Source organism: Struthio camelus, chromosome 17 (assembly GCF_040807025.1).
Source record: "Struthio camelus isolate bStrCam1 chromosome 17, bStrCam1.hap1, whole genome shotgun sequence".
NCBI lineage: Eukaryota > Metazoa > Chordata > Aves > Struthioniformes > Struthionidae > Struthio > Struthio camelus.
In genome coordinates, this window is record NC_090958.1 from 16994581 (window position 1) to 17007693 (window position 13113).

Below are 13113 nucleotides of genomic sequence, written 5' to 3' on the forward strand. Positions count from 1 at the left end.
AAAATCCTGAGTGATTATCCTGTTTTAAAGTCTTAGTCGTATGACGATGGTAGCCAACACAAGAGTTAAAAACTGTTGGAAGAAAGTTTCTGTTGCCCGGTCACAAGCACTGTGTGTGTTGATATTTCAGATGGTTCTTCCTTTTGGAGATGTGACATTTTGAAATTGTATTTTAAATTGGCTTTACCCACTTCATTTTTCTCATGCAGCAGAAGGGGGCTGTATCTGTAAAATAGAGAATCTTCCTTCCCATCCCATTATCTCAGAAGCTTGTGTTTGTGAGACTGTTTTACTGATAAATAGAAACCGGCTGCAGGTTTCCAGGGGAAGGAGAGGTTTTGGTCATCCTAGCCCTGCCAGTGTGGGATGTGCTCCTGCCACGTCAGCAGCCTGTGGTGGCTGTGCAGTGTTCAGGAAGGAACCACTTGAAACTCTTCTAGATAAAAGAAAGTAGGGTTTGGGGGTCTTTTTTGCTTGTTTTCTTGTTTGTTTTGCTGGCAATGTACTTCACTTTGAAGGCTGGATTTAAATGTTACAACTTCCCACAACTTCAAGGGAGTTGGGACATTTGGGCTCTGCTCCTGGCTCCTTCTCGATGGAGCAGGCAATCGCAAAACAAAACCCTGGGTTTGAAATTAGGAAGTCGCTCCCCCAGTTGAAAGCAGCTGCAGAATAATTTTGGTGCATGGTTGGTTAGCAAGAACTGAAGGGAGGCGATACATGAAGTGGTGACCAGTTTGCCGTCCCAACAGTTGCTACATGAAAGTCCTTTATTGCAGACTACAGCACGGTGTCATTAACTCCACTGAACTCGATGCCACCATATCTTGAGGTTTAGGGGGTGGGAACACATCTCTCTCTGAAGTTTTGTAGCATTGGTGACAGGGGCATTCTGGCTTTGCAGGCTTGCGGAAGGTCATGGTCCGTGCCCATCGGCAGGCCTGGTGCTGGCAGGATGAGTGGTACGGGCTCACCATTGAGGATATCCGGCAGCTGGAGAAGGAGGCGCAGTTGATGCTGGCTCAGAAGATGGCCCAGTTCTGCGGTGAAAATGATTCTGAGCAGCACGGAACCAAAGACACTCCTGGAGAGAAGGATGTTGAAGTTGACACTGTTTCGCCTGTTGACGCAGAGGATGTTGCTAGTAACAGTGAAACAGCATCTGGGAGATCACTCACCAAGCAGTGGTCCACTTCTTCCAAGTCCTCACGATCTTCAAAAAGAGGAGGTAAGATGGTACACTGATGACTTGCTCCTCTGTGAACTGTGTGGAGATTGTGCTTTTGGGAGGTATGAGCATGTCTCCTGCTAATGGCTGTCCCCTCTGGGACAATGTATGTTGCTCCAGTGAGTCCCTTTTAACGTTCGTAAAAGAGGCCTTCTCCGCTGGTGTTGCAGGCTGAGTCTTCTCAGATGACCTGTTGTGGGTTTGGGAATGTTTCTAGTTGTCCCATAAGTGTAACTCTGAGTGACAAGTGGCAGATTTCTTGCCAATCTCAAAAGCAGAGAAATTATTTAAAAAAAAAATACTTGAAGAGCAGGAAGCAGCTAGGAAGCAGTACTGGGTGGCAGAAGAGCACAAGCAAGGCAGGTGCTGCAGTGCAGCTTGCGCAGCTCAGCACCACCGTCAGCTCCTGGGGGACAAGGGGAGATTGCCACACTCTGGAGTGGTGTAGCTGGGGGCTGCTGCCCTTCGCTGGTGGCGGTGACGTGGCTGGGGGCTGCTGCCCCTCGCTGGTGGCGGTGACGTGGCTGGGGGCTGCTGCCCTTCGCTGGTGGCGGTGACGTGGCTGGGGGCTGCTGCCCTTCGCTGGTGGCGGTGACGTGGCTGGGGGCTGCTGCCCTTTGCTGGTGGCGGTGACGTGGCTGGGGGCTGCTGCCCTTCGCTGGTGGCGGTGACGTGGCTGGGGGCTGCTGCCCTTCGCTGGTGGCGGTGACGTGGCTGGGGGCTGCTGCCCTTCGCCGGTGGTGGTGACGTGGCTGGGGGCTGCTGCCCTTTGCTGGTGGTGGTGACGTGGCTGGGGGCTGCTGCCCTTCGCTGGTGGCGGTGACGTGGCTGGGGGCTGCTGCCCTTCGCTGGTGGCGGTGACGTGGCTGGGGGCTGCTGCCCTTCGCCGGTGGTGGTGACGTGGCTGGGGGCTGCTGCCCTTTGCTGGTGGCGGTGACGTGGCTGGGGGCTGCTGCCCTTCGCTGGTGGCGGTGACGTGGCTGGGGGCTGCTGCCCTTCGCTGGTGGCGGTGACGTGGCTGGGGGCTGCTGCCCTTCGCTGGTGGCGGTGACGTGGCTGGGGGCTGCTGCCCTTCGCTGGTGGCGGTGACGTGGCTGGGGGCTGCTGCCCTTCGCTGGTGGCGGTGACGTGGCTGGGGGCTGCTGCCCTTCGCCGGTGGCAACGCACTGCAGCTCTGCAGGCACGATGCCTCGCAGGCCGAGGCTCCGTGGGACCTCGGGGGGCATTTATGTTCCCTTCTAAATACCACTCAGCCAGGAGCGTTTGGCTGTTAAAGCCCCTGTGGGTACTCTCTAAGGACTGAGCTTTGAGTCCTGAATTTTGTCCTTCACCTTTGCCTAGTCAGTCAGCTTTTGTGCTGTGTTAAACTTATTTCCTTGGGCTGTTCTATACGAAAGGGTTTGAATTCTCAGAGAGCTGCGGAAAGAGGGCTTGAGCCCTCAGCAACTCCTTCGCCTTTTTGTCAAACACAGCTGATAACTCTCACAGCAAGAGGGCAAAATCTTGATTTTTCTGGAAACCCCCAGGGACATCCTTTCCTCCAGCGGCAGTGGAAGGGAGATGCGGGTGAGTGAAGCTTAGCCATCCCTCATACGTACAAAAGATTGCGAGTTGACTCGCCGTTTTTTATTTACCGCTCCATCACTGATTTCATCCCAGGGTGAACGAGATGCGAACAGTGGTTTTACTTTGCGATGATTCAGTGGAGTGAGCCCCAGGGAAGAGCCTACTAGTCGCTTCATAAATCGTTACATAAATATGAAAGCGCTGACTACCTGGCTTGCTCTAGGATTTTATAGCGGCGTGCCCATCCTTTGTTACGCTCTTTGCCGTGACCTCCCTCTTCCAGCACTGAGGCGTTCGTTGGAAGCTGCGGTTTTCCGACCTTTCAGGATTTTACTTGGAGGTTTTCTCTTGTAGCAAAGCCTGAGTTTCTTTTAAACTGCAGATTGTCTCAGCTTTTAGAGGAAAAAAACTAATGAAATGAATTGTGATGTGCTGGGAAGTACGTCACACAGATATTTTAATCCTCCTTCGTGCTGGCTTTAAGAAATGGCAGCACATTAGCATATGGCAGCAAGGAGGGCTGCCTGGACCGACCGCTGCCGCCGATTGCGAAAAGCAGCCCCGTCTCCAGAAGAGCTCGGTCTTTTCTATACCATCTGAGCGAGACCTCTGGTGATAACAGGACCCTTGTCACCCTCCCATATGTTATTATATGCTCTATTTTTAGCAGCTATTATGCGAGTGCCTTGACGTCACTGCAGCGTGCCGGAGCTCTGCTCCGCCAGCCCCCTCGCTCGCCGCTCCCCCGGGGCGGGCGGTGGTGGCTGGGGGCTGCCGAGCCCACGCAAAGCCGCAGTTAGGTGACTCCGCGCAGGGTCACCGTATAGTCTTTCCACACGCCAATGCCAAATTAGAATTAGAAGCGTTTGACCTTACATACTTAACACTGTTACAGCACTACTATGAAGCGGCTTGTACAGCCATCATAGTAACCAGAGCCTCTCAGTGCCTTTATATATGCTAAATGAGAATTTGTCAGGCTCCTCGGGTTTTTGTCGTGTTAGGTGGCTGCGGTGAGCGTTTTGTGTGTGCTCCTGCCTGCGACAGCAGTCCCAAAGAGGGGAGAGAGCACCTCTCTCGCTGGTCCTTGGGCAGCGTTGGCCGCAGCAGCCTGTTTGCCTGTGACAAGTTCAGCCAAGAAGAGTTGAGGCTGGATCACTGCTGAATTGTAGCTGGAAAAACTAATGCCGTAAAACACTTATATGGCACAGGAAACTGTGGAGCAGGAAACGAGAGGGAGCAAGGAGGGCTGAGATGAGGAGGCAAGCAGGAACCAAAGGGCTTTGTTGGGCGTTTTCCTTGCTCCATCAGGACAGCTGCTCTGACAGCTCCCCTACAAAGCAGGGCAGAGCATGTTGTTTAAATCATTCAAGTTTAAAGTTTAAATAGATCTCTAATCCAATTTGTGTGGAAGCAATTTCCTTCCAGAAAACAGATTATTTCTGTCCAGGCTGCTCTGCTTAGTTACCCACCCGAAAGTTGGTGAAGCTGAGGCATGGCTTGTGTGCTGATTAGAGGCGCAGAGAAAGCCTCCAATCAGCCTGCTTCCTTTCTAATTGCAAACTTTAAAACCCAGCTGACTTTGCACGTCCTACTAACAATTATAAATAGCTGCCATTCAAAATAGCATAAGAGTGATACAAACAGCTTGCTTTAATGTAGCATCTTGCTGGCAGGTTATAACAACAGTAAACAAACAGAATCTCTAAAGCAGTACACTGACATCACACCAGCATCATCGGGGTTTTATGTTTTAATATTGCAGCAGTGAATTTTTCATAGCGAACACACGACTCTTCCTCCAGCAAAGATCATGTTGGGAACTCTCTGTCTTGTCGATTTAGCGTATCGCATAGGGCTTTTCTGTTTTTTCCAGCAAGTCCCTCACGCCATAGCATCTCTGAGTGGAGGATGCAGAGCATTGCCAGAGACTCGGATGACAGCTCAGACGACGAATTCTTCGATGCACATGGTATGTGGAACCTGAACCACCGATGTTTGTTTTCTGAAGCGGTGGGGAAAGAGGAAGGAAAGCGTGGGGCGGGGTGGGGAAGACTTCTTGCTTTGTCTGAAATCTGCTCCTTTCTAACGGAGGTACGTGCAGCATCAGTGCAGCTCCTTCAGGCATTCCCAGCATCTCCCAGCAGACTGTTAGATTTAACGCAGCAACGTTTGGGGCTCAGTGTAATCTGTTTGAAGTGATCTTGAACAATCTTCACGTTTGGAGCTGTATTTTATTTGGTGCAAATGAGCGTGGGTAAAATTGATCAATGCTAACTGAACTGTGGGTGTGTCTGAATCTTTCTGATTCAGTATAACTGTTTTTTTTTTTTTTTAAGATCAGTAAAAGGCATGATGAATTATCCTGTTTGGGCCTCGAGAGACCCAAGTTTGCCTTTATTAACTCCTTATTCTCCTGTTCCAAGAAATATGATAGTGAATGCAACGAGGTACTTCAGGTGCCAAAATTCATCAGTGTGGATTGCAGAATTCCCAAAGTATTTTGACTGTTTGTACTAGGCGAAAGCCCTGTTATTATTTCTGTGCATGCCTGTGTGAAGATGCTTTGTTTGACTGCACTCGTTTGGTATATTGTACTCGATGTGTATTTAAGCCTGGAAGGCTTTGTCTCCACTGATGACAGATGGACTCTTCTCTCTGCTTGTAATGCTCATCTAGCCTAGTTGCCCAAGATATACTGATGAAGTTGGTGACCTTTCTGTGAAATGAAGTTGTTAAAGATCATGCCCCAGTTTTGTAAAGCCGAATTTCACTGATGTTCAGCTGAACTGCAGTTCGGTCTCAAGAAACCGATAGTTTCGCGTTCCAGGAGAGTTCTTGTGTCAAGTATTCAGGCGCACGTCCCAAATTCCCGGGGAGCGAGAGCGTGCCAGTGGCATGCTGTTGTAGGGTAGTGACTTGCACAGCAGTGGAGTAAGTGGCTGCTGTGCGTGCAAGTCAAGGTGATAAACGTACCTCTTGCCCAGAAAGAGAAGGACCAACTTGCTTTAACCGTCTCTGTTTATTAACTTAGGTAGCATCTGCAAAAACCGTACGTAAAGGATTTATTGTAGCAATATACATACAAGAAAAGAGGAGTGAGTCATCGAAATGGCTTCGTTGCTATCCACCCTCTGTCCTGCCTTTTTAACTACTCGGGAATAAAAATAGAGATAGAGACATTTCCCATTGGGATCTAGGCCCCTGGGGAATCCCTGAAGTGCTCCTAAGAGGCCAGGGAAGGAGAGGTAACAAAAATGAGCCTTGTGCCACGGTTGGTATCTGCATCTCTGTAGCAGTGCTTGGAGGAGCTGGCTAATAAAATCATACTACAAAAAAAGCAAAAAGCAGCTCCTCTTCTGCTGGCACAGAACGTGTCTCCGTTTACGTACAGATTGTGCTCTGCAATCTGTCTGTACGTAGGATTGTGCCTAATCCGAGGGGGTTTGGGCTTGGGAATTGAAGCCTTGCTGGGTGCTGTTCGGCACGGGCAGCCCTCGGGAAGGGCTCGGCGGTGCCCCGCAGGCAGCGCCTGCCTGCTCGGGCTCCGCCAGCACGGACCGGGCGCCGCGGGCGGCTCCTCGGGCCGGGGAGGCTCGCGGAGCCGGCGCGGCCCCGGCTGCGCGACGGTGCTGGGCAGGGCTCACAAGCGTTCCCCGCGGACCCGCGCAGCCCCTCGCAGCGCGGTGGACGTAAGCGGAGCCCCGAAAACTTTCTTGCCTGAGGCTTCCCACCCTTCCCTTCTCTGGCACGCTCTGGGAAAGACGGTGACAAATACAGTAACATCTATCCTGTAATAAATACAAATAACAGGAGCAGTATCCCGTTCTGTGAGTGCTTACGCAGCAATAAGGGCTATAATTAAACCTCTCAAGGAATGAAGCTTAATATTTAGATTAAGTTGCTGGAGGAGCTTTGAACGCGATCTCCCTCTTAGCTCTCCACCCGCGTGCTTTCGCCTTGCTCTGACCACGTAGCTCCGTGCTCCCTCGTGCAGGGAAATGGGAATTTGCTCACGTTTTTTCCATAGTTGAAAAATGAAATAGCATGTTGACACAACGCTCTCCAGGCTGCTGTCTTTTATGGTCAAAGTGTTAATAGAAACTCCTAAAAATAAACAGCCTCTGCTTGGCTCTGTACGGTCCTCTGTACATACAGTTTTTTTGAGCTATTGCTCAGATTTGCTAAAAAGAATAACACATTTCAAAATCTTGTTGTCGCTGATCCTATGCTGCTTCCCACTAATTATTTTATTAGTAACTATATGGCAACAAGAAAGAGGGAATCCTAGTCCCTGACTCTGAAGATTACAGCTTTTAGATCTTCGAGACATCTGAAATTGCTGTTATTATGATGTTTATAACTCATTATTAAATTTCCAAAGCGCTAAATTTTCAGGAAAAAAATACTAGGCATAGAACAGTAAATTAATTAGAAACCAATTAACCTCCATGACAACAAAAGATACATCCTCAAAATAAAAAATGAAAAAAGCAACAACCCAAACCGACGACACTCTTTCGAGGCTCGAATTGCCGTGATTTGGTTTCCTGGGGGTTGGAACGGGAGCTCCAGGGCTCTGTTCCTTTGCCAAGGCTCTGCCGTGGTTGAACATTTCCCGCGTTGGGGTGGCCGTAGGCTGCAGGGTGCTCGCGCTTGGTGCACGCCTTCCCCCGACCGCTGCCCGCTCTGAGGACCTGCGGTTTGACGCATGCGTTTTGGGGCCTGTTCTCAGCTCCACGCTCGCCTTGGGAGAGCCCGGACATGTCCGATAACCTAGTGAGATATCATGGGGGCACCAGTTCCTTTTCTGTTTCCTTTTCGTTAATCTTCTTGGAATATAATAATTTGGGGGCCCCTTGTTCTTTGTGAAACGTGGCTGATGTTAGCCAGCAGGTTCAGAAGATGTCGGGGTAGGCAGGAAGCGAGAGCTGTGCTCAGAGTGAGCAAGTCTCATCTCTGAAGGAAACCGGCCTAAAGATAGCCTGGAGACTTCACGTTTCCTTTATTACTCGTGGGTTTTTTTTTTAGGTAGCTGGTCCTGTTAACAATAGCGATCCTTATCGCCGCTTCCCCCCGGAGACCTCGCGCAGCCTTCAGGCACGTCTGGGAGGATACCGGTGGCATGTGCTGGTTTTTCCCACCTCCCTCCTGGAGCCCACGGGTGCTTCAGCATCACAGAGCAGGGCTACAAAGTAGTGCCAGGCAGAAAGCCTGGCGAGAAAAAAGTCAAACTAGCTACTCAAAATGGTAGCATAAAAATCCATGCTGTTTTTTTTTTTAATTTTCCCCTCCACGTCTTAGGAGTTGTGTTTGTTAACAACCTGCTGATTTACTTTTTTTAAAATGCGCTTAGATTTCTGTACGGCAAAAACTGTAGTCTCATGCTTTATGAACACTTGGCTGGCTTAAGTCGTAATAAGATTACAGAGAATTATGAGGCCTTACTTTTATTTATGATTCTGTTCTGTGCTCTTATCTGTATACATATTTGTATGTGTGTGACTCTAAAAAAAAAAAAAAATCTGTTTTTTAAAGAGGACTTGTCTGACAATGAGGAAATGTTCCCGAAAGAAATAACCAAATGGAGTTCCAATGATCTGATGGATAAAATTGAAACCCCTGAATGCGATGATGTCCAGGGTAAATTTTTTTTTTTTTGTAAGTAAAAACTGCATGTGGCATTTTACAGTCTTTCCTTGTAATTGTTACAGCCACATTCTGAAAAAGGGAAAACTTATTATCTTCATCTCACAAAAGGAAAAGCTGAGACGGAGCATAAAAATAACTGTCCAGCGCTGCAGAAAGAGAGCTGCCCAGTGGGAGCTGGGAAGGGGAAGCTCTCGATTCCTCTTTATTTTCCACTTTGGTTCAGCTCCTTCCTGTGACAAACAGGATTCTCCGCTATAATGATGAAATATTCCAGCTTAGGCTTGAATTACTTGAATTTCTCCCAACTCTTCTTTACTCTCGCTCCTTCCTTTGTTCTCACCTGTGTCTGCCTCGGTTTTATTTTCTGCTCACCTTTGTGGTATTTTGAAAGGAAGCAGACTCCTCAACCAGAGAGCGATTCATGTAGCCGCGCGGTGGAAGATGACACTTAGGCTTCCTGCAACAAAGTAGATCTGCGTAGGCGCAGACGCACGAGCACATCAGACCTCTGCTCCCGCGGCACAGCTCGAGCAGTTCCTTTTATTTTCCCGCAAACTGAGGATATCGGACAGTTGGGCCCGGGTATCCCATTGTTGCCATGTTTTAAAAAACGCGAGGATACGGGCTCACTGTAATGAGAGACGAGCTTGCTAATGCCCTCGTCTTACTGAGGTTATGAGACCTTGCTGGAAAGAAGCGAGCCTGCATTGCCCAGGCTTCCACAGTGGGCAGGGAGGGGGGCGCAGAGGGCGATTTTATGGAAATAATTAAGGTGATCTGGGGCTGAGAGGCATTGGCACCAGCAATGCCCTCGTGAGAGATTGTCCTTGCCGACCAGCGGCTCACACCGCTGACGTTTTAACCCTCTGTGCTTCCAGGTGACTTGTATCACGAGACGTCGGCAGAGTACCACGTCGCCTCCAGCGTGGAGCGGCTCAGCATCATCGAGGTAAGCGCTCCGGCGCCGAGCTGCCCGCTCGCTGGGACGCGCGGCTCCCCGTGCTGCCGGGGGCTTAACGTCGGTGCGTGTCGTTTGGAGGTATGCAATGTATTTCGTGGCTAGGTTTAAGGGATTGTTTCACCTGTCTTGCGAACACTGGATAGAAACCGTGCTCTGCAGCGTGCAGGCCTTGTCGGGTCTCCCCCGCTCCTGCGGGGAGAGTGGCCGCTGCACGGAGCGGCCTGGCTGACGCTGACCGACGCGGGCTGCGGGCGCCGTGTTGCTGCAGAGCCGGTGTGCGGGCTGGGGGGGGGGGGTCCAAGGGGCACGGCTCCGCTGCAGCCCCCTTGCAGAGCTGCTCAGGGCCCTGCTCAGCAGCCAGCTTTCGCACAGCCCGTGCTAGAACAGAGCGGGTGCTCTGCATACAAAGCCCTGGCTTTCCAGCCTTTGAACATACAGTGTCCTAGTGAGACGAGACGTCTCGGAGTGGCTGCAGTCATCCTGCCTGTGGGCGTCTGCCCATCCCTGCTGCCTAGATGACTTCCCTGCTTGCAAGGTGCCTGCTGAACTGCCTAAGTGATGTCATGGCATATCAAAGACCATGAGCATCGCTTTAACATGCCAGGCTATGAGATGATGCTGGTTTGGCTTTTGCTGTGTCAACAGTGAACTTGAGGGCTGCGGGGACAGTGGGTGGCTGGCAATGGGAACCGTTCTAGTCACCTGCAAGCCATCTGCCCAGCACATGTAAACTGGCTGCAAGCCCAAGCTGTGAGGTTTCCCTGGAGCCTGAAGTGGTGCAGAGAGCTTGTGCCCCTCTTCAGTGGGCCCTCCAAACTCAGCTGCCTCCCTCATCTAGCTTTACTTTAGGGAAAAAAACAGGCTTAAAGGTAAGATGAAAGAGCCTCTCACTTGTAGTTGTTCACAAATAAAGTCTACTACAGTAGTATGAAACTGCTGACTAACCATGCAGGGCTTTTCAGGTTAAAAGCCTCCACCATGGAAACGTAGTTGCAGAAATGGGTGTCCCAGGTGACGCCAGACCTTGTAGGAATGTCCTAAATGGGCACCTCCGCCCTGGACTCCTCAGCAGTTGCATGCCTGTTCCCCCGCTCCCTTTAGGAGAAGAGGTTAATGAACTGGAAGGGAAAGGAGCCACCAAATGACTGCTGAGAAACAGCCAGATGACCTGAGCTTGGTGACTCATGTTATTCTCCAAATGAGCACATAAAACATTTGCCCGAAAGTAAAAGCAGTACCCAGATGCTGGGAAGGCTCCTCCCGTGCCTCCAGCCACGGGCTGTCAGGCAAAGTCCGCCTTGCAGGCACTGTAAACTTCAACCAGAGAAGGTTTAAAGAGCAGGTGTTAATACGGTGTCGCAGTACTAAATAATTAAATGCCATTCTTATGCAGGAGGTCTGGGAAATTTTTATGACAGAGAGTTGGGTGTGAATCTTAATACCTCTGCTGGGCTGTGCATCAGCACACACTTTAACATTTTCAGGTAATAACGTTAGCTGTTAGGTGGCTAACGTGCACCTGGACATGCTTCCCTCCTGCCAGCCTGTTTGTCAGCGGCTCAACCACTGCTCCAAAGACAGCAGGTGACTCAAGATGCTAAAATGAGAATTTCCAGAAGAAAAATCCTTTTGCCCCCCCCCACCTCTGTACACTCTCAACTGGCTACCGCAGTGCCTCTGTCCTGGGGACTGCCTGCCTTTGAGGAAGGAGCCTGGCTGCTCTCAAATGTCTCCATTAGCCCACAGGGACGGGAGAGATCAGTACCTGCTTTCAGAGATCGTGAAGGTGTTGGGGGGCAGTGAACCCACATAGGAGCTATGAATGCTGAAAGCTCATATAGTGGATTGCTACTAAAAATAGTTACTGCTCTGTTGTTTTAGAACATGCAACCAGCACAAAGGGGTGCTCTTGTACCTGCCCCTGGGGCAGCATGGTCGGGCTCACAGCTGTTTTGGGAGGGCACTTAATGTTAACCCGCCTCAGAGTTCAGATACAATTCCCTCCCTTCCCCAAAATGTCTGTTAAAGCAAAGAATTTATTTAATACAACAAGCAAAGGATCTGGACAGCCAAGATAAAAACCATTACCCTGTTCTTTCAGCAGTCCCCCAGCCAGATGTTGGCCACTCCTTGGGTGACAGAGGGGACTTGAAGGTTTTTCTCTTCTGGTTCCTCTTTTACAATGCTTTAGGCAAATCTGAAGTCTTAAACTTATTTATAACTTCTCACTCAGTCAAGCAGATGCAATGACTGATGTCCTCCTACAACTTTTTTCCCCAGTAACTTGCCACTTGCTGACCTATCTGCCTTTGTTTGTTAGTTTTGCTAAACATGTGGTTTACTGTCAGCTGCCGCAGCTGAGCACAGAAGCCCAACAGAAAGCAATACCTGTTTTTCGTTTCTTCATTTTCCAACCTAATACGCACACGTACTGTCTCTACCGCTGCCATGTTTTACCTAGGTATGTTTTTTGGAAATTTTTTTCTGCCTTTCAGCATTGCTTCTACTTTGGACATTCGATTACATTAAGGCTTAACTTTCCCATGGGAAGACTCTTTCTTGAGTTTTAAGCGGACTGCTTTCACCCCGTTAGGTCTCTTCCAGGGCAGTCACAACCATTGCAGTTGTGTGTGTGTGTGTGTGTGCTTGCACGTATGTGCATGCACGTGGGTAGGATGTGGGGCCTGGAAGATGGAGTTGGGTTCTCTGCTGTTGCATCCAGGGGAGTCTAACAACCACTTCCATAATTTAAGCCAGTGCCATCTTCAAGACGTTTTGGTTTCTTGCCCGCGGGCCTGGAGAGGTTATTCCAAAACCTCATACATCCTGTGCTTAGAAACCTCATTTTCAGCCTATGTTTATTCAGGATCAGTTTAGGCTCTTTTGTGCTTGTGCCTGCATGGTCCTTTGGCTTAAGTGTCCCTCTTCCTTCCTTAGCTATCCTTTCTTATCCGGCTGTGTTTGAGAGCTGATGTTTCGTCCTCCTGCAGCTTTGCTGAGCAAATCAAACTGAACTGTTTCAGTCTCTCTCCCAGAAGTCTCCTTGCTCCCCGCTCCTCTGTGGGCCTGCTCACATTGAAGTCATCTTTGCTGTGTGTGGCTGGCCCAGCCTGAACGCAGCCCTCTGGATGAGGCTGGCCGGGGCTTTGTTTCATGGTTAATACTGTGTCTATGCCTCTGCTGGAAATGTTTTGCCTGATAGATTATAGGATTGCAGTTTGCCTTTTTTCTGACTGGACTTGGTGTGGACAGCGTGAATATTGTAGGTACCACTGTGAGTTTGGGGTGGGGTGGGGTATCCAAATCTATCCATTTGTGCAAAATGCACTTGGGACAGATATAATGTCTTTCCTTAGCAAAATAAGCATTTCTATTTTACTGTGCTTCATTCCCACCTAGGATGAATCAGTGCAGCCATTAATGCAGCCAAGTAAAATCCACGTCCTCCTCTTGGTCCTCCATGGAGGCAACATCCTAGACTCAGGAAGTGGTGATCAGAGCTCTAAACAAGGGGATGTCAACACCATCACAACAGTGTTTGACACGGTGATGAGGGTACATTACCCAGCTGCTCTTGGACACATTGCCATCAAGCTAGTCCCTTGCCCAGCCATCTGCTCTGAAGCCTTTTCGCTGGTGTCCAGGTAAGTTGCCGCCACCTTGTCAGAGAGACATGCAAAAATTTTACTGTTTTTTTCCATCCACG

At 49.8% G+C, this 13113-nt stretch overlaps 1 protein-coding gene across 27 annotated transcripts in view; it reads left to right on the top strand.

Annotated features, from left to right (window-relative positions):
- Positions 1-13113, top strand: part of PITPNM2 (phosphatidylinositol transfer protein membrane associated 2) — a 138293-nt gene that overhangs the window by 95914 nt on the left and 29266 nt on the right. For 18 of the 27 annotated variants that reach the window (XM_068911327.1, XM_068911324.1, XM_068911331.1 and 15 more), the window contains 5 exons: positions 905-1228; positions 4671-4766; positions 8333-8455; positions 9325-9395; positions 12807-13051. In XM_068911327.1, the coding sequence (XP_068767428.1) occupies positions 905-1228; positions 4671-4766; positions 8333-8455; positions 9325-9395; positions 12807-13051 (859 nt within the window). The remainder of the gene's footprint in view (positions 1-904; positions 1229-4670; positions 4767-8332; positions 8456-9324; positions 9396-12806; positions 13052-13113) is intronic. The other 9 variants (XM_068911339.1, XM_068911332.1, XM_068911342.1 and 6 more) reach the window with 4 other exon arrangements.